The sequence below is a fragment of the Pseudoliparis swirei genome, chromosome 24 (assembly GCF_029220125.1).
Source record: "Pseudoliparis swirei isolate HS2019 ecotype Mariana Trench chromosome 24, NWPU_hadal_v1, whole genome shotgun sequence".
Classification (NCBI taxonomy): domain Eukaryota; kingdom Metazoa; phylum Chordata; class Actinopteri; order Perciformes; family Liparidae; genus Pseudoliparis; species Pseudoliparis swirei.
The window spans coordinates 22,159,010-22,178,397 of record NC_079411.1 but is presented as its reverse complement, the minus strand read 5'-3'; the positions used below and the strand labels follow the sequence as shown (position 1 = coordinate 22,178,397).

At 41.6% G+C, this 19,388-nt stretch overlaps 1 protein-coding gene across 3 annotated transcripts; it reads right to left on the bottom strand.

Moving 5' to 3' along the window:
* Positions 1-4,049: 4,049 nt before the first annotated feature.
* tnpo2b (transportin 2b) lies at positions 4,050-18,706 on the bottom strand. 3 transcript variants are annotated; one of them, XM_056409115.1, is made up of 24 exons: positions 18,540-18,706; positions 17,790-17,889; positions 17,456-17,531; positions 17,145-17,294; positions 16,343-16,449; positions 16,091-16,224; positions 15,917-15,998; positions 14,072-14,194; positions 13,847-13,965; positions 13,678-13,738; positions 13,401-13,572; positions 12,769-12,921; positions 12,400-12,625; positions 11,193-11,364; positions 10,832-11,065; positions 10,561-10,719; positions 9,785-9,872; positions 9,585-9,683; positions 9,388-9,483; positions 9,157-9,232; positions 8,516-8,615; positions 8,333-8,407; positions 7,181-7,310; positions 4,050-7,091 (listed from the first exon to the last, which is right to left on the bottom strand). In XM_056409115.1, exons 2-23 carry the CDS (start codon positions 17,886-17,888, stop codon positions 7,203-7,205), a joined length of 2,709 nt encoding a protein of 902 aa, XP_056265090.1. In that variant the 5' UTR covers position 17,889; positions 18,540-18,706; the 3' UTR covers positions 4,050-7,091; positions 7,181-7,202. The 3 variants fall into 3 exon arrangements, with proteins under 3 accessions (XP_056265090.1, XP_056265091.1, XP_056265093.1); XM_056409116.1 differs by having other exon boundaries at positions 10,841-11,065; XM_056409118.1 differs by having other exon boundaries at positions 10,871-11,065.
* Positions 18,707-19,388: the final 682 nt, after the last annotated feature.

Below are 19,388 nucleotides of genomic sequence, written 5' to 3'. Positions count from 1 at the left end.
TGCCACACTTGAATGTCAGTTTCTAATATTTTGAGAAATGTGCCATAAATTGGCTGAGCCTTCCTTTTAACTCCAGTAATTATGTTAATGCTCTGTTATTATTCTATATTATTCTCTCGCTCAGACGGACCTTTAAACTGTATTTAAAGCTACTTTGTACTTCTACTCATATATCTTACAGGAAAGTTATATTACTCATTACATTTCTCTGACAGCTCTAGTTACTAATTACTTTTTAGATTATAATTTTTACCAAAAAAACAGTAAGTTTCTCAAATCATACATTGTTAATATGTTCACTACAATATATAATATGATAGCATTATAATGACAGGGGCAATGTAGCTGATGCTGAGTACTTTTACTGATACATTATGTTGATTATTAAGTACATTTCTACAGTGTAAAATTGCTACTTAAGTTAAAGAACTAAATTATTCTGCTACCACCGCATCCCACCAAACAAAGCACGGACTCCTGCCTATAATATGAACAGCTCACGGCATCAGATAACAAAGTGGATTATTATGTTTTCGAGACACGAGGACCTGCAAATGTACAAATGATGAATTTAAATGAATATCAGATCATAAAGTCCTCTTGCCACCAGAAGCTTCATTCTCCCTTTTCCCAGAATGCAACAGTTTGGGATGTGAACTAAAAGCTGAATAAGCTCCAGAACAGGAAAAGCCTGTTCATATAAATACGATAGCTATAAAACAGGGGCGTGCACAATAAAGGCATGTTATCTTCAACTCCTGTGTCCTCATTCTTTTATTACTCGAAACAATGCCTGCTTTAAAAAAAAGAAGCTTGTGTTGAATACACACACACACACACACACACGTCCGTCACAAACAACCCAGACTGAAAGCTCACCCTCTAAACTTCATGTGACGCCGTTTGCTTTATACAATGATCTAAGTACACGGGTTATATAGAGGAGTGATGCCAACAATTAATATCATTTTAATTTATTTTTTTACATTTATTTAACCAGGAAAAGCCTCGTTGAGATTACAAATCTCCTTTACAAGAGTGTCCTGGCCAAGAGAGCAGCAGCAGCACATTAAACAAAGTTTCAGACATACAACATGAAACAGTGACAGACAAGAAAAAAAGAAAAATAATCATCACAGCAAGAGTAAAAACCAAAACTAAGACTCAAGTCATCATATCCCAGTTTACACATTAAATGATAATATATGATAATATATGATATGATATGTAGTTAGAGAGCAAATGTTACATTGTATTGTAATGTGTTTTTGCCTGGACCCCAGGAAGAATTGTCTCCACTACGGTGTAGACTAATGGGGATCCTTAATAAACTAAACTAAACTAAACTAAACACAGGTGCACATACCTCAGTCAAAAACTACAACCAGATGAACTTTCCTCTGTTTTTAAAAACACTCAAAGAGAACCGGTTCCCGTAGACCCAACTCAATCTGCAGCACATTCCAAGCCGCAGGAGCAGCAAACCTAAACAAATAGTTCACATTTCGAGACAGACATTAGGGACGGATAGCAAGAGGAGGCCTCGCGCATATGTCACAGAGCGAAGACGGTGTAGCTGCCAGCATTTCTCTGATAATATCACGATGGGAATGAAAAGAGGATCAGCACTTTGAGAGAAGCCTGTAATCATGGTGCTGGATCTGTGGTGAGTGGGAGGTTTCTGTCTGACAGCTTATTGTGCAAGTGGTCTCGGAGTATACGTGTTCCTGGAAAGGCCTCAATGCACACAAAGAAACCATACAGATTTTTTTTAAAGAACTCCATCAAGAAGTTTCTCAGTTTTCAGACCTAGTGTACACACAACAGTCCGAAAAAATTCTGATTTAATTCATTTTCAACATCAATGTCCGATCTCCATGTGGGGCCTCTTTAACCCGAGCGACCCCTCCACTGCGTAACAACAGATGGGACATGTTGAACATGAAACATTCAATATGCACACACACATAACAAGGGGGAGGCTTGGCTTGGGGGCTCATGATAATAACCTTTACCGGGACAAAACACCATTATAAGCAAAAACTGCCAACGGTAAATACAGGTGTAGCTGTGCTAGCAATTTAGCGACTTTATGCTACCTGCACATTTTTAAAGCTGAGACGACATATTCCAACAAATGTCAGTGACTCAATACGAAAACTCTGAACTGGCAGTCTAAGGAGAAAAAAAGATAGCTTTACTTTTAATGTAAATTATTCTGATTACTGGCAATATTTATGGACCTTTTGCGGTATATTTTGCTTTGACTTATCAACTGCTTGTGAATAATTGCTTGATTTTGAAAATTTACATTAAATAAAATGTTTTAAAATAAAAATAAATAAATAAAATAAATAAAGTTAAAAAGACAAAAATGTCCTATTGTGAAATGTGTAGAAATCCTCCTCTCCGATTTCACTGTTAGTATTCATTTGCATGGCGTGGGGGAGAGTTTGCATACAGCCTTCCATGTGGGAAAACCGTCTGTCTGGCGGAATCTTGGTATTGCAATCATCATAAAGGCAGAACTCGCAAGTTTTTGATGTACCAAGAATATTCAAAAAAGATCTCGTCGTAGCGAAGATACACTAAGTACACATCACATCTGTATCACATAGGTGTATCAGAACTTCACAACGTTGCATATTGATCAATTGTTGCATTTTAAAATAAAAATGGGCTCAATTAAGAAATAACACCGTCTCTAACGTCATTTCCTTAACATAATACGAATAATATTGAATAATTACGTGGAGGTCTACATATAAAACAATGTAGTGTAAGAATACCTTTTTAAACCTTCCTTGTGTTTATTGAATGCTGTATTATGTATTCTAGTCTGACTCGACATCAGTCAATTCTGCATTCATAAGACATTAAAAGGGTGATTCTTATTACATCTATATTCATCCTCAATATATAACATTAAACCAGCATATACGTTAGAATAGCAGACAAAAACAGACAGAGTACATTTAAAGAGTAGAACAACTTTAATAATTTATACTTTCTTTCTTTCCACCACTGCATTACGGTTATGGTGAAGTTATTAAGTTATGAGCTGCAATGCTGCTCACCAGGCGGTAGTTGTTACTTAGATATTGTGCATACTAATGCATTTAATTGGGGACTACCCTTTGCACATGTGGCAGATCTCACGCTCTGTCGTCTTTCTTTTTACTTTTTCATGACCTTTTTACTTGTATTACTTTACATTACTTATTTACTTTTTGATTACTTTTTGACTTGTTTATTACTTTTTATTACATATTTACTTAACTTTTAATTACTTTTTCCATTACCTTACTTGTATTACTTTTTGTATTACTTTTTAACTTTAAATTGCTTATTTACTTTTTAATTACTTTTTTACTTTGTATTCTCTTTTTACTTGCTTATTACATATTTACTTTTATATAACTAACTTTTAATTACTTTTCATTACCTTTTTACTTGTATTACTTTTATTACATATTTACTTTATTACTTTTAATTACTTTGTTTTATAACAGTGTATTTTCATGTAACCTTTGTGGTTAAAAAAAATGTCAGAATGAGCTATTGGCCCCCGGGCATCTTTACTTTATAAAATTTGGCACTCGATGCAAAGAGTGTGGACACTCCAGGACTACGACCTCCTCGCAGGACCTGCAGTCTGACATCTGTAGGCTGGATAAGAAGCACTGGCCCGTATGCAGGAGGCTGTATTCTGAGGGTCGTGATGGTGTGTTTTACAAGTTATTTATGAGAAGACAGCTTTATGCGTTTTCAGATTTTACAGCTTTTTAAAAAACCTCTTCTTGTATGACATGATGGACTCTGACCAGCTGTTCTTACTTGAGCTAACTACTCAGGTTTCTGTGAAGGTGGTCTGGGCCCGTGGAGGATTCATATACTCAGTGATATTCCCTGACTGGACCTGCAGGAGCTGGCAGCTCGGCTTTGGGAAAAAAACATGTTATGTTATTTTCAAATACAGTTGGAGGTGATAGATAAGTTGCTTCTGAGTGAGCACCTCTCTTTCTCAAAGAAGAAGACACCAGACTGGCAACTCTAACATCCGGCCTTCAGCATGCACAACATGATTTATTTTGTAAAAATCCAGGGATTTTACATACATGAACTCTAAATCATATAAAAGGCTGGACGAATTTTATTTCCATCGACTGGCAAAAGAAACCCCCAGAAAAGGGTACCAAAGTCTGTCTACCAAATTGCAACAATATTATCCTCCTTGGCATATAAACAGAATAAAAATTTTTTTTAAAAAAGTATTCCTCGTCTCCTGACATCCCTCCTTTGTTCCCATCGTCATATTCAAAAAGTCGTCTCACTCCTTCATTCAAACTCATTGCAATAATGAATCTGTCGCTGAAGCAGATTACTACCATCGAAATAAAATATATGCTGAACCACCAGATACAAAAACTGCAACATCAGTTGCATAAAAGAACCCCAAAAAAATCAACAAGCAACCAAAACCTGTTCTCGTACAAGCTTTGAAGGAGACTGTGGAAAAATAACTCGACTGGGGCTCAGATTGTCTCGTAGTTATTAATGATTGATTTATCTCAGTGGTCACGTCCAATTATTTCCAAATGTCTACATGCTGGAAAACAAAAGATATCAATGAAAAAAATAGAAATCCCTGTAGTCAATTTTATTGGCAAAATCCTATTCTGATTCCTCTGAGAAGCCCTTCTGTGCCTGAACGGGTTCACCATCGTCATCATCGTGATGATGCACATATTGATTATTGACTCAGCAGCTGGTCTCTGTTAGTGGGTTGCTCTTTGGCAGTGTCCTAGCTCTTTTCTTTATCATCAGGTATATTGTGCTCTCCTTCAGTAAATTGAGGTGGTGTGTTGGTGTATAAAGGGCAATATTACTCTGAAATATACGTCTTACACACACACGCACGCATATTGTGAACACATACACAGTGCATGCACCCAAAGTAGGCTTGGACAGGCTCCACCCCCTTTCAAACTAAACCTTGTTGCACCGCTACTGTGCGTGCACACACACACACACAGACGCCATCTAACTATCCGAAACATGCTCATAGGCCACAAGGAACTCATGCACACCTATTCATGCAGGATCACACGCACACACGCATGCATGATCTCTCTCACACACACACACATGTATACCAGACACATCAGCAATATGGCAAAGTTAGTCATTGTAAAAGTGCTGATTAGTCCCAGTTTCACAGAGTTGTTTTTATTTGCCATTTAGTATTGGAATATTTCTGCTAGTCAGACACTTAATTTCACAGTGCAACACAGTATGACAAACGCTGACATTAGGGTCAAGACATATCATATGGGTGAGGTTAAAAGAAAGTCCATACAAAAACAAACAAAAAATAGGTAAAACTAAAATAAAAAGTGCAAAAACAACTCAACAGTCACTGAAAATAGCATTAATTCCAATATCTTTTTTTTTGCGTTAATTGTGCGAATTTTAGTCCACTAGAGAAACAAAAATTATCAGTAGCAGCAAAAACAAAAAAAGAAAGAAAAAGAATATGGACCATTTTAAAAACATTATAAAGATCACAATGACATTGCCAATCACTGTTTTACTTAAGATATCAATATGGCATCAAATGGATATCAGTACGAATGTAGACATGAACATATACATACACACTCGCTCTTGCACACACACACACTTACACGCACACACACACGCTCACAGTTACAGGCGCCAAGGACATTGTGGTGGGAGCCAAGTTTTAGCTCGGTACCATATCAAAAACAATACATCGTTAACACAGAATGCCAAAGTGAGGATTTACAAACTGCACATGCATACATATACAAACACACACACATACTTACAAACAAACACACACACACACACACACACTTACAAACACACACAAAACCTCAAAAGAGGACAACTAAGGATGTGATTTTTCTTTTTACCGTTTCCTCCGCTCTGGTGAGAAAACAAATGTGTTAGCCCTAATCCTCCCTCACTCGAGGAACGGTGTTTTTTCTGTGAAGCCGCGAGGAAAGACACTCGCTCTTATTCTCTTTCTTTCTCTCGATCAGCTAGAAAATGTAACGGGAGAATGTCTGAAAGATGGATACGCCTCTGTGAAGCAGCGCTGGAAATGAAAGGTCGGAAACAAGAGGCGGACAGCAAGATTCTCTTACAGCTAAGTGGAACTCAGTGACTACAGATGAAGTGATTCATATCGAATCCTACTACCCGGAAAGAAGAAAAGATATCACCCAGAAAATGAACAGAGTTTAGACCCCTGCTGCCTGTCTGTCCCTAACTATAGGAGGTCTCGAAAAGTCTAACACCCACAGTCGGTTCTACGTACTGCATGTGCAAGTGTGAGTCTGTTTTGGTCTGTCTCTGTCGGTCAAGCTATCGGCTACTCTCGAGTTTGACATAAAAATCTCAACTGTCCCTGTTTCCCAGTAGCAGACCTTTTTGTGGCTCTATTTCCCTGTTTTGTAACTGATTTCCCTCCCTCTCTTTCCCTGAACTCTCTCTCCGCTGGTCTTTCCCTGAACTCTCTCTCCGCTGGTCTCTCTTTCCCTGAACTCTCTCTCCGCTGGTCTCTCTTTCCCTGAACTCTCTCTCCGCTGGTCTCTTTCCCTGAACTCTCTCTCCGCTGGTCTCTCTTTCCCTGAACTCTCTCTCCGCTGGTCTCTCTTTCCCTGAACTCTCTCTCCGCTGGTCTCTTTCCCTGAACTCTCTCTCCGCTGGTCTCTTTCCCTGAACTCTCTCTCCGCTGGTCTCTCTTTCCCTGAACTCTCTCTTTCCCTGAACTCTCTCTCCCTGCCTCCTCGTTTGCCAGCTCGTCTACGCCTCCATGTCCTTCTTTCTGTCCCTCTCTATCTGTCCCTACCAGTTAGTTTTTTTTTTCTGTGTCGGGTCCCTGCCTAGTTAATCTAGAGGACTCCCTCCCGCCCACCCTCCCTCTATGGACAAACACATAGGGCGTGGGGGCCGTCCGTCAGGGGGAGCGGCCAATAGCGTCCCTCTCCCTCCCCCCAGATCAGGGCAGTGCAATACACAGATGGATGAGTTTCCCATTCACCCTCCTCCTGCTGGCTCACCTAGAAGGACAGACACAATACGTTTACATTTGTAAACCTTTAGATTATGATTTTATGATTTATATATATATATGGATGTGAGAGAGTACCTCTTGGGTGGGTGTATAGAATCTAAACGCCGTAGCAGGCTACCAGTCTCTCCTTCAGCAGTGGGGGGAACTGCTCTGAGAACTGCTGCCAGTTCTCCTCCCCGACCTGCTCCTTAAAACCATGCAGGATCTGGAGAAGGGCGAAAGATGGAGGGCATCGTCAACATCGTGCAATATTACATTTGAATTTAATGTGCAATCATTTCTATTATACCATGTGCGATATCATTTTCTACTTCAACAGCCGTCTCGATATCTATTCTTGGCTCTATTAGGGACTGGTGTTAGTATTAAGTCTTATACCCGATATAATTTTACTCTTGTATTTAATCTTTATTGTTGTACTTTACTTTTTGATTTTTGTTGAATCTTTACATTATTTATTCATCTTAGTCTTATTGATATTCTATTTTGAAATGGTGTCAGTGTTACTTCTTTTCCTTGATATTTATATAGGTATACTATTGTTTTTTTGGCTTTCTTTTGTAATCTTTGATCAGATTCTGGCACAAGAATTTGCTTCAGGATAAATAAAAAAAATTTAATAAAAAACTATTGTGGCGCTTTGTGTACCGATGCCTCGGTCGAACACCGGCCCTTCTTCCGCCCCCCAGTGTACCAACATTTTTTTGGCATTAAAAAAAGTGTTGTTTTAAAATGCAGGCGGTGTCAATAAGCAGCCAAACAGGACGAGCTTTTCCAACCAAGCCGGAGAAGGAATCGTCAAATAAGCATCGGGGGAAAAATAAGTATAAGTCTAATAATAATTTTGAAAAATATATATAAATAAAAATAATTGTAAATTAATAAATCAATTGTGAACGTGGGGAAATAACCTCGTTCTAATTAATGAAGCTTTGCTATGTGGATTGTCACATGACTTAGAGTGAACCTACCTAAATAAAAAGGAGGGAAAAAAGAGCAAGTTTGTGTGTTGCTAAGTGGAATTCCAGTTTTTAAATCCATGTAGACGAATCGATTTCCTCTCAAGTGGGAAATTGCAGAAACCCATAGGACATAACTCGACAGTGAGTTCAAAGCAACCTTTGGATGCGTCTGGTTGTGGGAAAACACCACCGTGCTCCTCACTGTGCTCCTCCTCGGCGCCCCCTGACCGACGCACTATAGCGTGTCACTGAGCGGGCTCCTCACCTTGTAGAACATGTCTCTCAAATCGTCTTTAGGATTCACCCAGGAGGCCACTGCGTCGCAGAAGAAGATGAAGTCCTGAATAAACAGAGGAAGAGGCGAGGCGTCAACGGCGAGCCCTGAAGCATCTGCGGGTTGAAAGACCTTTTTTAAAAGACTGTGAACGCCGTCGCTTAAACGTCTCACCTGCACCACGCCTCCTGGGTTCACGCCGATCATCATGCAGATCCCGCGGAAGGCAGAGTCTTTCTCCTCGTTGTCTCGGATGTTCCGCAGAGACGTGCACCTGCCGCATGCAAAATCAACCAATCGGCAGTGGTTAAGAGTTGACGCAGTCGCTAGTTAGAGTTCAACTCTCTTAATTAAATGAATGAGAGAACATTTGTGTGGGAGGACTGTTGTCTTTTTTCTAGGCTTGAGGGGAAAAAAAACACAGACTTCAACGTTACATTCTCACTGCTGGCCGATTCCAAGTGGTTCCAGAATGTATTTAAAGAATGTCAACACTGCGGCTGTTTTGCAGCAATGTGATCGCACAACAAAGCAAATGAGGGGGATGGGGGGGAGGAAGGAAAACAGAAAATCAATGCATTTTGCCTGACGGGGACAAAAGAAGTGTGTCTCGCGAGTATGGATAAGCTTACAAAGTATGCGCAGAGAGGAAAAGAGAGGAAAAGAGAGAATGTGGCGAGACCACACCGGATGACCGAACATGCGTCGCGATACAGGGAAACTGTGCAGATGTTGTACTTTTTTTTTTTTAAATAGCACCAAAGACGTCCGAGCATTTTATATTAAAAGACAAAAGACTATTGATGTTTCCTCACCAGGGTCGGATGAACTGTGGCAGCACGGCCGCGACCTCCTGAGGACACACGTAGCCCAGTCGCCCGATGGTGATCGCTGGAGGGAAAGGAAAGGGGAGTCAGGACTGCTGTTTACAGCGTGTGCACCATCATGACACTAAATGCCCCCGTCAGTCCTAACATATAGATGAAAGACATACATCTTTGAAAACAAGGTATTGTAAAAACAATAATATCTGTGCATCCATGTACCGGTGTTCTCCAGCAGGGTCTTGGGGGTGTTGGGTCGGTTGATAATCTCAACCAGCTGGTTCAGGACCATCACGATGTACGGCTGCATCTCCACTCCTGATAAGAGCGACGCGTCAATTCACTGCATCTCGTATTCAACCGCAGGAGCACTTCACTGTACCGGATTTTTAAAAGAAAATGTATTTGCTCCAACTCACCCATCTGCATACAGATCTCTCCGATGGCCCAGGTCGCATTGTTGCAGACTGAAATGAACTCGGGGTTCAGGTTTGTCCCGAGGATTGGCATAAATTCAGCTGGAGGACGTGAGCATAATACAAAATATCACATTAGACACAGAAAAAAAACAGAAGATGATGGAATATGTATGTGAAAGAGATTTTAGGGAGATAATTACCAATACACGGTTTGACGTGAGGGAAGCACGCCTTGGTCAAGTCCCCCAGGAGAGCGAATGAACTCTGTCTTACTTCAGGCATCGTATCCTGGGACAGAAGAGACACAGAGACAAAGACAAATGTGAAAACACACTGTTAACACAGTAGAATAATTTTTTACAAATATTAAATGCATTCATTTCATTCACTTATGTTTTATGTAGGTATGAAATTCAAATCGCGCCTCAGAAATACTGTGGTGACGAACTGTCGTTACGGAGGTCTAGGAACAATCACGAGTTTACATTCTCGACATCGTCAGATAGAATAAATAGAAATACAGGTTAAAAACAACAGCTGTATAAATGAGTAAATTACAGAAAAAGTTAGAACCAACAAAAGGTTGTCATATTTGAGTAAAAAAGGTATCCATTTGCACATCTATATGAGCTACTACTAACATTTATTTGTGCTTGTAAAACAAAAAAAAGGCAGCAGAAGAACTCTTAACTATATCGTACATGTGGCTGCTGACAAACGGATACTCTGTAATTTAATTTAAAAATATACATGAACCTTAAAAACATAAAAAGCACTTGTGATGTCGCTCTTCAACAGTCTTTATGTTGTTTTTCCTTCTGCAAAAGTTTCTGCCAAATGAATGTAATGTACTAAGTGCAAGAAGGACTCGACGAAACAAATAGAACAATAAATGATTGAAGGTCAAACTAAGACACACACACACACACACACAGACACAGACACAGACACAGACACACACACGGGCTCTGCTCACCTGCATACACTGGAAAAGCAGCGTCATGATGTTACTGCGAGCCACCAGCGTGTCCACGTGGCTTCCCAGGCCCTCCGCTAAGCCGCTTAAAAGATCCAGAGCCACAATCATGAAATCCTTGTCGGGTGCTTCGTACTGGTCTGGCTGCTGGCTGTACATCTGTGACACACACACACAAACACAAACACACACACACAGGAGAGAAGGTGGAGAGAAACGGTCAGAACTGGAACGAGGGAATGGAGTTTAATTTATGTAAAGCATGAAAAACCTGAATTGCCTCTGCAGAGTCCTTGTGCGTGTGGCTCACCATGGCCTGAGCCAGAGTCTTCTGCACCAGGGTGACGCAGCGCTGGTAGACGGGCTCGCAGTAGGGCAGGAAGCCACTCTGCAGCGCCGTGGCAACGGACGACAGACACTCGAGCAGAGGGAAGAGATCTTTGTCTTCGTCCTTCAGCTCGTTCCACTTGGCGATCAGCGGAGGCATCAGCTTCTCAATGTACTCCTGAAGAGACGCGTGGGCGTGACTTTTCTTTTGCTTGAGATTCATTTGCTCCCCCAACTGCTTATAGTAATCCGTTACACTCGGGGCGAAAAACAGGGATGTGTAAATGTGTGCATCTTGTACTCACGGTCTGGTTGAGATGGTGTCCCACAGAGTCCGCCAGTGTTCCTATGGCGTCATAGAGGATGAGCAGGTTCTTGTGCTGGTACTTCCCAAAAGCAAAAACCAGCGTGTCCAGGATGAAACTAAGGTAAGGCACCAGCTCTGTGCACGCCTCCTCCTCCAGGGTGGCAAACGCACTGTAGGGAAGACGAGATGGGTTAGAAGTAGGGCTGTCAATCGATTTTAAAAAATTAACTAATTAATCGCACATTTTGAAATTCATTAATCGCGATTAATAGTTGTTTTTCTTCTTTTTAAAGACAAAACTTCACACAGAGCTGTGTTTTCAAAGAGGCTCCTACCTATAAAGTGTCAGCGAGGTATTTAATATTGTGGATGATAAATTGTTTCTTCAGTGAAACACCCAGATTAGTAAAAAAAAGAAGTATATTGAGACCCCATTGGTCCTGTCATCTTTAACACTGAACACAGCAGAACCAGTGGCCTTGGTAACTGACTGACATTCACATATGTCACGTGTAACCCTCTGGAGGCTGGGGGCATGTTCTCCATTTTACAAAAAAATTCACCTTTTAAAGGCGTTTTAATGTGACACATACCCCCACGTGTTATACATCAAACATTCCAGAACAATCTCATCTCTATACAATGAGGCTCATTGTCCTCGTGCCGTGTTCTCTGGTTCTCTGACTGACAGGCTGCTATAGAGCCTCCCCTGTGAGGTGGGAGGTCCTTGTGATTTACTGAGTGTTCATTGGTTGTTTTTTTCGCAAAATGTTGACAGACAAACGGATTGACCAATCACGTTGAAGGTTTCGTGTGACGAGTTCTTTCCGCGCCGCGTCACCCAACCCCTCGCCCCTCCGTTCCTCTGTGTCAGAGGGGGAGACGGGAGGAAGGAGGCGCAGGAGGAAACCCGACTGATTCATCCACGAGTTAAACTGATTCTGCTCCTTATTTTCGCGGAGAAATAATTGTTTTAAAAACGGAAACAGTGTCAAACCGTACTGCCGCGGTTTGAAATTCAGGGGAGTGAAAAGACTTCAACGATCACCAGAAGTAAACAAAGTTGCGTTAAAATATTTTAGTGCGTTAACGCGCCCAAATTAATCGCATAGATTAACGCGTTAACGCTGACAGCCCTAGTTGGAAGAGATGCACGAGCAAAAAAAGTTAAGAATACAGAGAACACAGAATAAACTAAGCAGTACCTGCACGCTGCTTCCTGTACCCTTTTATTGCCATCCAGGATGCGTTTGAGCAGCTCAGTCATGAGGGGTTTGAGGTGACCGTCGGGGGGCTGGCTGACCACCCAGTGGGCGTAGCGGCTGAGGGTCCAACAGGCGATTGAGCGGACCAGGGCCTTCTTATCGCTCAAACATTGGATGAGGTGCGGGATGAGCTCGGGCAAGTAGGGTACCATTCCTTGCATACAGCCTGGAAGAACAAACCATTTCATACATCCAAAGAAGGAAAAAAAAGTCAAAAAAATGTTTTGGAAATATGTGTAGTCACTTTCTCGGGAGTAACATCAGAACCTCAACACTGCATCTCAATAGCGGGTCTGTGTCACGGCTCACCCTCGGCGATGGCTCCCAGCACGAGGATGCCCGACTCCTTGATGACCCAGTCGGGGTGGAATAGCAGTCCTTTGAGCAGGGGCAGGAGATGGGGGAGCAACTCCTCACGAAACACATTGGCAAGAACGTCCAGAGCCGCGGCGGAGCACTTCCCTGAAAGAGGAAAAACAGCCATCAGCATGACGGCACTTTGAAACTGTGATAATGCTGCGTGGAATCGGGGGGCGGGGCCACAGCTAAATAAAAATATGAAAATCTGCAGATACAGACACCACCAAAAACTACTAGCGGGGCATAAGTGATGATTGAGAGGGATTATTTATCAGCGTAGACATAGTTTTTGTTGTTGCATATTATACCTTTAAGAATACAAGTCGTTTGAGTGACAGATGGATATCCATATGTCTAGCTTGCTGGCTGTGACTGGGGAGGGATTGTTTAAGGGTTGGTAAATACAGTGCAAATACATCCTTTGTTTTCTTTTGTTTGTGTGCTACATTACATAATATGATCCTTTTAATTTACTAACTGCACTTTAGTGATGCCCTTTAAAATCTCTCGGTTTTCTCAATGAAAAAGGTTTGGATTTAAAAGTCAGAAAAGATGACTGAAGCCGCGTTCCTGTAACTCACGTAAGTTCCAGTCAGACAGCGTGTCATCGTCGTCGTCGTCATCTTCGTCGATGTCCTCTCCCTCCTCGTCCTCGCCGCCTTCGTGCTGCAGAGTGACGGTGCGGGACTTGTGGAAGCGAGGCTTGATGTCTTGCTCGCTGTCGGGAACCGCCTCGTCCTCTTCGACGTCGCCCTGCGAGGACGACGGAGAGGAAGAAATAAAGGTGAATACAGAATGCACACAGTTCAAAAAGAAACAAACAAAAATGGAGTACAAGAAGCTGGGAACATGGCTCACCTTGAGAAGAATAATGTCAATCTCAGAGTATTTCATCCCATTCACTAGGATGGGGATCAGTCTGTAAAAAGAGACGGACCACATTACTCGTCAGATAAAACGCATACAACACTTGATTTTCACTTGCATGTCATCAAGTGATTAACCCGGTTGGCCTGTCAGTACTTACTGGACCAAGTGGCCAGACAGGGCCTCTTTACAGATGGGCTGTTCAGCCAGTGTCAGCCAGAACTCACAGGCCTCCAGAGCCACGTTCTCATCTGGGTCCTGGGTCCGCTGCAGCATGTACTGGTGACATACAACAAGAGGTGATGAGGAGAAGGAAGAGCAAGAGGAGGAGGAGGCCATACATTGTCAGTTTGAAATTGCACGCGAGGTCAAGTCCCAGCCTCACCTGGATGATGCTGTGCATGTGTGGGATGAGCCGATCAATGCGAACTTCCAGCAGCATGACCAGAGCCCTGCACACGTTCTTCCTCACTTCACTGTCCTCGTCCCCGGCCAGCGCAAACAGACTCTGGATACGAGAGAGACGAGGAGAGAGATGGGGAGAGATTTTCAGGGTCAACAGATTTGAGAGAAAATAAATATATAATAAATAAAAATATATAATAAAATAAATATATAAAATAATAAATAAAATAAGTAAAAATTAGGGCTGTGAAACGATTACATTTTTTAATCGGGTTAATCACAGGTTTTTGTGGATTAATCATGATTAATCACATATTACCGATATTCTCGGTATATTTTGTGAGAACATAGAGATTTATGACGAAAGACGGATATATACATTTATACATTCTTCTATACAATGGTGCTGCAACTCAGCAGTTATTTAGCAGTTTTCTTCCATATGGAACATTAATACATCTTCATCCTAAACAGAATGTTTAACCCTCCTGTTACCTTTCGGGTCAATTTGACCCCATTCAATGTTTAATGTCGGTGTTCTTTGGGGTCAATTTGACCCCAGGCTGTTTTTCACTGTGTCAAACATATAAGAAATATCAACGTTTTTATTTATTTAAAGGGCTATTTAGGTAGTCAACAAAAAAACATAAAGTACCTCACACTTAAACTTGGGAAGCAATATTAATTCTAATAATTTTCTGGAGGTTTTAATTGCTGGGGTCAAATTGACCCCGAGGGTAAAATATGTTAGTAAATGTAAAGGTAACAGGAGGGTTAAACAGAACATTTTCTCTTGTTTGTCAACCATTAACTCCACCATGATACAATCTAAAGGCCTCTAGTCTTCCTCTAGCAGCTGCTGAGGCAAACTGACTGTGTGGGTTTTCTTCATGAACTGGGCCGTGATGAAAGGGACGGCGGGGACACCGCTGCAAAGCTGAAACCTCACCGACACGGACAGGTGGACAGATTGACAAGTGACTTTTTTTTGCTCGGTCCCGATGCGCGCGCACGGAGCTCTGTGGCGTGCGAGACGGAGATCGATAAGTGTTAACGCAATGTGAAGAGACAGAAATGACATGCTGCTGTGGAGATACGATCAACAACAGACGTTTAGTTTGATAAAAGAACAAAGACGTGCGATAGAGAACATGTCAGGGGGCGGGCCAATCTTTTTAATGTCATGCGATCTACCAACACTACGCCGCGATCGACTGGCAGGTCGCGATCGACGTGTTGAGACCCCTGATCTACAGGAAGTAAAAGTCGTAACAAGGTTTCCGGAGGTGAACCTGCGGAAGGATCATTACCGATGAACAGACCGTCTGCATGAGAGCGGACAGAGTTCAGATTGAAGTGGTGTATTGGAAGCTCATTTTGCAAGTGACTTTTTTTTCGTCCCGACGACCAACAACAGACGGATTGGAAGCTCATTCTTCGCATGCGTTAAATGCGTAAAAAAAATAATAACTAGTTAAACCTGTAATTGAATTAACTGAGTTAACGTGTTATTTTTCACAGCACTAATAAAAATATAATATAAAATAGGGTGGGGAAAAAGCTGACCCTAAAGTTAACATCTCTCAAGTGTGCACTTTAATCTGTTTATGAAGCATTTAGATATATGATGAAACAATAGTTCAGCATCATGTTGCAGTAAACAATCTCTCCTTTCATTTTTATACATTAAATGCATCTTCTTGCATAGCGTTTTAATAGATGGATGCGTTGGTACATACTCCATATCTGAAAGGCGCTAAAAGTAAGGAAGCAAGTTCTTAAAAACAATGGAAATTGAACCAGCAAATAATGTTGTCACACTCACCTCAATGAAGGTGTCAATGTTATCCATCAGAGCCTGAGCGCGACTGTTGATGAACTGGTTCACACACGCTATAGCGTGTGACCTGAGAAAGAGAGACAAACAAGGAGGATCTAGAATGATGATTCTAACAGGGAGAATGAAAGTGGGAAGACTAAAGACTGGAGTTTCACAGACCTGATCTTGGGGCTGCAATGCTTGAAAAACTGTAGGAATTTGGGGATCATGATGTTAAGAGGTCTGTTCAAAGCATCGCTATCCAACAACTCGGATGAATCCTCGCAGATCTTCTGCAACGCTCCAAAAGAACCCTGAGAGGTGGCGAAAAGATCATAAAGAAACAAATGTTACAAACAAAGTAACAATAAACCGATCTCTGATTATCACGTTAACAATGCACTAGTGTGTGTGCAGGGAGGTGAGCTTCACCTCGCAGGTGTTGTAGTCGTCCGAGTTGAGCAGATTACAGAGCTGAGGCAACAGCTCCGGCCAGGTCTGCAGCTCTCCTTTAGAGGAGATGGTCGTGATCAGGATACCTTTATGATAGATAATAGTTAGACAAGGACAAATCAGGCTTTAACCGGTGAGCGATCCAACCACTGGCCCCACCAACATATATTCAACATTTACAGGAGCAGACTCAGTTTTAAAGCTAGAAAAGCTATCATAATAAACTATAAAACCCATAGAATATTTTTTGTTTGATCTAAATCGCCAAAGAAATGCATTTTTCAAGGAATTTTGAAATCATTTTGATCAACTCTCAACTAGTTGTAACTTGGTAAATTTAGCACCAAATCAGTAAGACAAACAGGTATTAACCAAAACATTGCAGCAACACCTTCTGAGGCATAATAAGAGCATGTGGATCGCCATCATATACTTCAATCATAATGTTCTATGGCCTTATACACGTTCCCTATTAAATATATTGAACTAATTTATTTATAAATAATTTATGACGAAAACAACTTGACAAACACTGCTGAGCTGCATTCATTTTCAGGTTTCCAGCTTACGGATAATGTACACCCATTACAGTTTGCATACTGTTGACCTTGTAAAAAGGATATGTGGGGGAGTGGAATGGTAAGAGGTTAAAAATATGCAAGTAATATCCACATGAAATCATTTAATACCCCTCCCACACAGCTGCATTACCTCCAACAGTCGAACCACCTACACCTGACTCAAAAACACTACATTTCTCTTTCTCAGTAAAAACACCTACCGATCGTAGCTCTGATGAGCGGTGAAGGGTCTCCGATGTTGTTGAGGCATTCTCGTTTGATGAAGTCAGCCACAGTGGGAGGGAAGTTATGGTAGTGAGCCTTAACATTGTTCTTCAGGATCAGACCGCTGAGAGAGCGAGTGGGCTCGTCTTGAAGGGGAAGGCAGCAGAGGACGAGGACAAAGAAATGTTTAAAATGGGAACGCGGTGGCAAGACACAGAAATATTAGCAGGGGACAAGCAAGGTTAATTAGTGAATGACACGCTTGTTCTCACGTCAGAATCTTCACATTTGACATACAGATACATACCCTCGGATTTCAGGCTTGTGAGGACAAAGATGAGATAGTTGTTGAAATCTGGAAACTGATTAAGTTGCTCCAGTTTCTGAAAGCTATGTTAAGGAGTTCAACCTTTCACACGCACGAATAGCAAAAGCTCACACTCTCTCACATACGTTCATTATCCTGTGTGACATTGTGGCAGTATGGACTCCCATACAATCGAATCACACACACAGGACACGCAGTTCATGACAACACACCCACTTTGACACACACGCTTTCATTCATGAAGCTAAATCATACACCTTTTTGTTTTTTTTAAATCACCCTCACAATCAAACACACACAGATTTAAGGATACTTCTTGCACAGCCCTCTGTGTTGCTGTGTCTGGGGACTGAGAGTCCTTGAGTAGCTGAAGCACTTGCTGAAGACCCTGTTCATCTGGCTGCCACTCCATCCTACGGGACACGAACAACCGGTTTAGGAAGCACGTCCTCCAATATGCCGGTTCTCACGACCCGTTGGCCCTACCTGTGACCTCAGCACTGCGCACGTTACGGCTGAAGTACCGTCAAATACGGAGTAACGGCCAGCACGTGATCGATGCCGTTACTAATAGCAACAACGTGACCGATATAACGGTTAACTGTTGTAAACTAAATTGCACTAATTTTGAATAATGTCTCCATTGCCGTTACAATGTTGATGGAGGTTAACGGTTTTTTCCGTTTGTGGTGACATCATGAACCCCAAAAGCGCCACGACGCAGCCGTCCGTTGAGTTAGTTAGTCGGTAACCGTCGCATACATACGGTAAATACGATCAACGGTAATATGGAAAGCCTCATTCCACATGAGGCCCAGACGTCTGGCTCTCTGAGCTAGCCAGCTAGCTTAGCGTAAGATACCCCACACGTAACACAGCTGCAAGGCGCTATCTAACGTCAACTACCAGGGCGTCATGTTGGGCTGTGGAAGTATCGTTTGTAATCATAGCGACACATAGAGCGCATTAATATTCATAACAGTCGCATATCATCCCCTCCCCCGGCAGCTACTATTAGCATGGCTACCTAGCATCATCTTGAAAGTACCGCGAAAGATTTTACCTAGTCACTCCGGTGTGGTAGATCTATATTTCTATAGATACAAGTGCAGTCACGCTGTAACGATTTACATTCAATAAAATTTCACTGCGATATGTGTAACTGAATACAAAGTTCTGATCCCTGTGGATCGGTGTGGTAACTGAGCTAACTGGTAGGTGACAGAGATCGCATGCCTCGCAATCAAGCCGGGTGATCGGTTTGGTCATATTCGGCTTCCGTACCGCTGGTGGACAAACAGTCCAGCAGGGTGACCGCCGTGTTGGACGGCCACAGTATCTACCAGTGTAAACGGTTTACTCAAAATGTATTTAATTAATTAAGATGCATCACATATTTTAATTCTGTGAACACATATGTTATATGACTGGTTTAGTGTTGTGTTTCATTTTTGACCACCAGAGGGTGTCACCTTCAAAATCCTACAGCACATAACTCCTGTGAAAATTATGAAGTACAGTACGCAATAACATGAACACTTTACAGGCCAACAACAATTACCACCATTGTGAAGCTTGCTTATGTTCCGTTTATATGACAATATATCACAACATGATTGGGATAATTAATCTTTGAAGGAAAGATGGGCAAATTATTATGGTCACATAAAATAAAATCCATCAAAATAGGTTTAAAATAGGCCGTATGTTGCTGGTCTAATCTCAGATAAAAAGTACACAAAATGTGTGTCACATATCTAATCTGTATCAAATGACAAAAGCAGCTATAATTCAGTGAATAAGAGGCCACTATGTGTACTCAGCAAGCACCACTTATCATTTAGAAATCCTTACAACTTGTGTATTTCTGAAACAAAGCTTTAAAAAAGTGGAAGTCTTCCAAAAGCATGAA

Coding starts and splice junctions, on each gene's coding strand:
- tnpo2b (XM_056409115.1), bottom strand. CDS start 17,888: ATGGAGTGGCAGCCAGATGAACAGGGTCTTCAGCAAGTGCTTCAGCTA. Junction 14,195..15,916: donor ACATTGACACCTTCATTGAG/GTGAGTGTGACA, acceptor TCTCGTATCCAG/AGTCTGTTTGCGCTGGCCGG. Junction 13,573..13,677: donor TTGACATTATTCTTCTCAAG/GTGAGCCATGTT, acceptor TCGTCCTCGCAG/GGCGACGTCGAAGAGGACGA.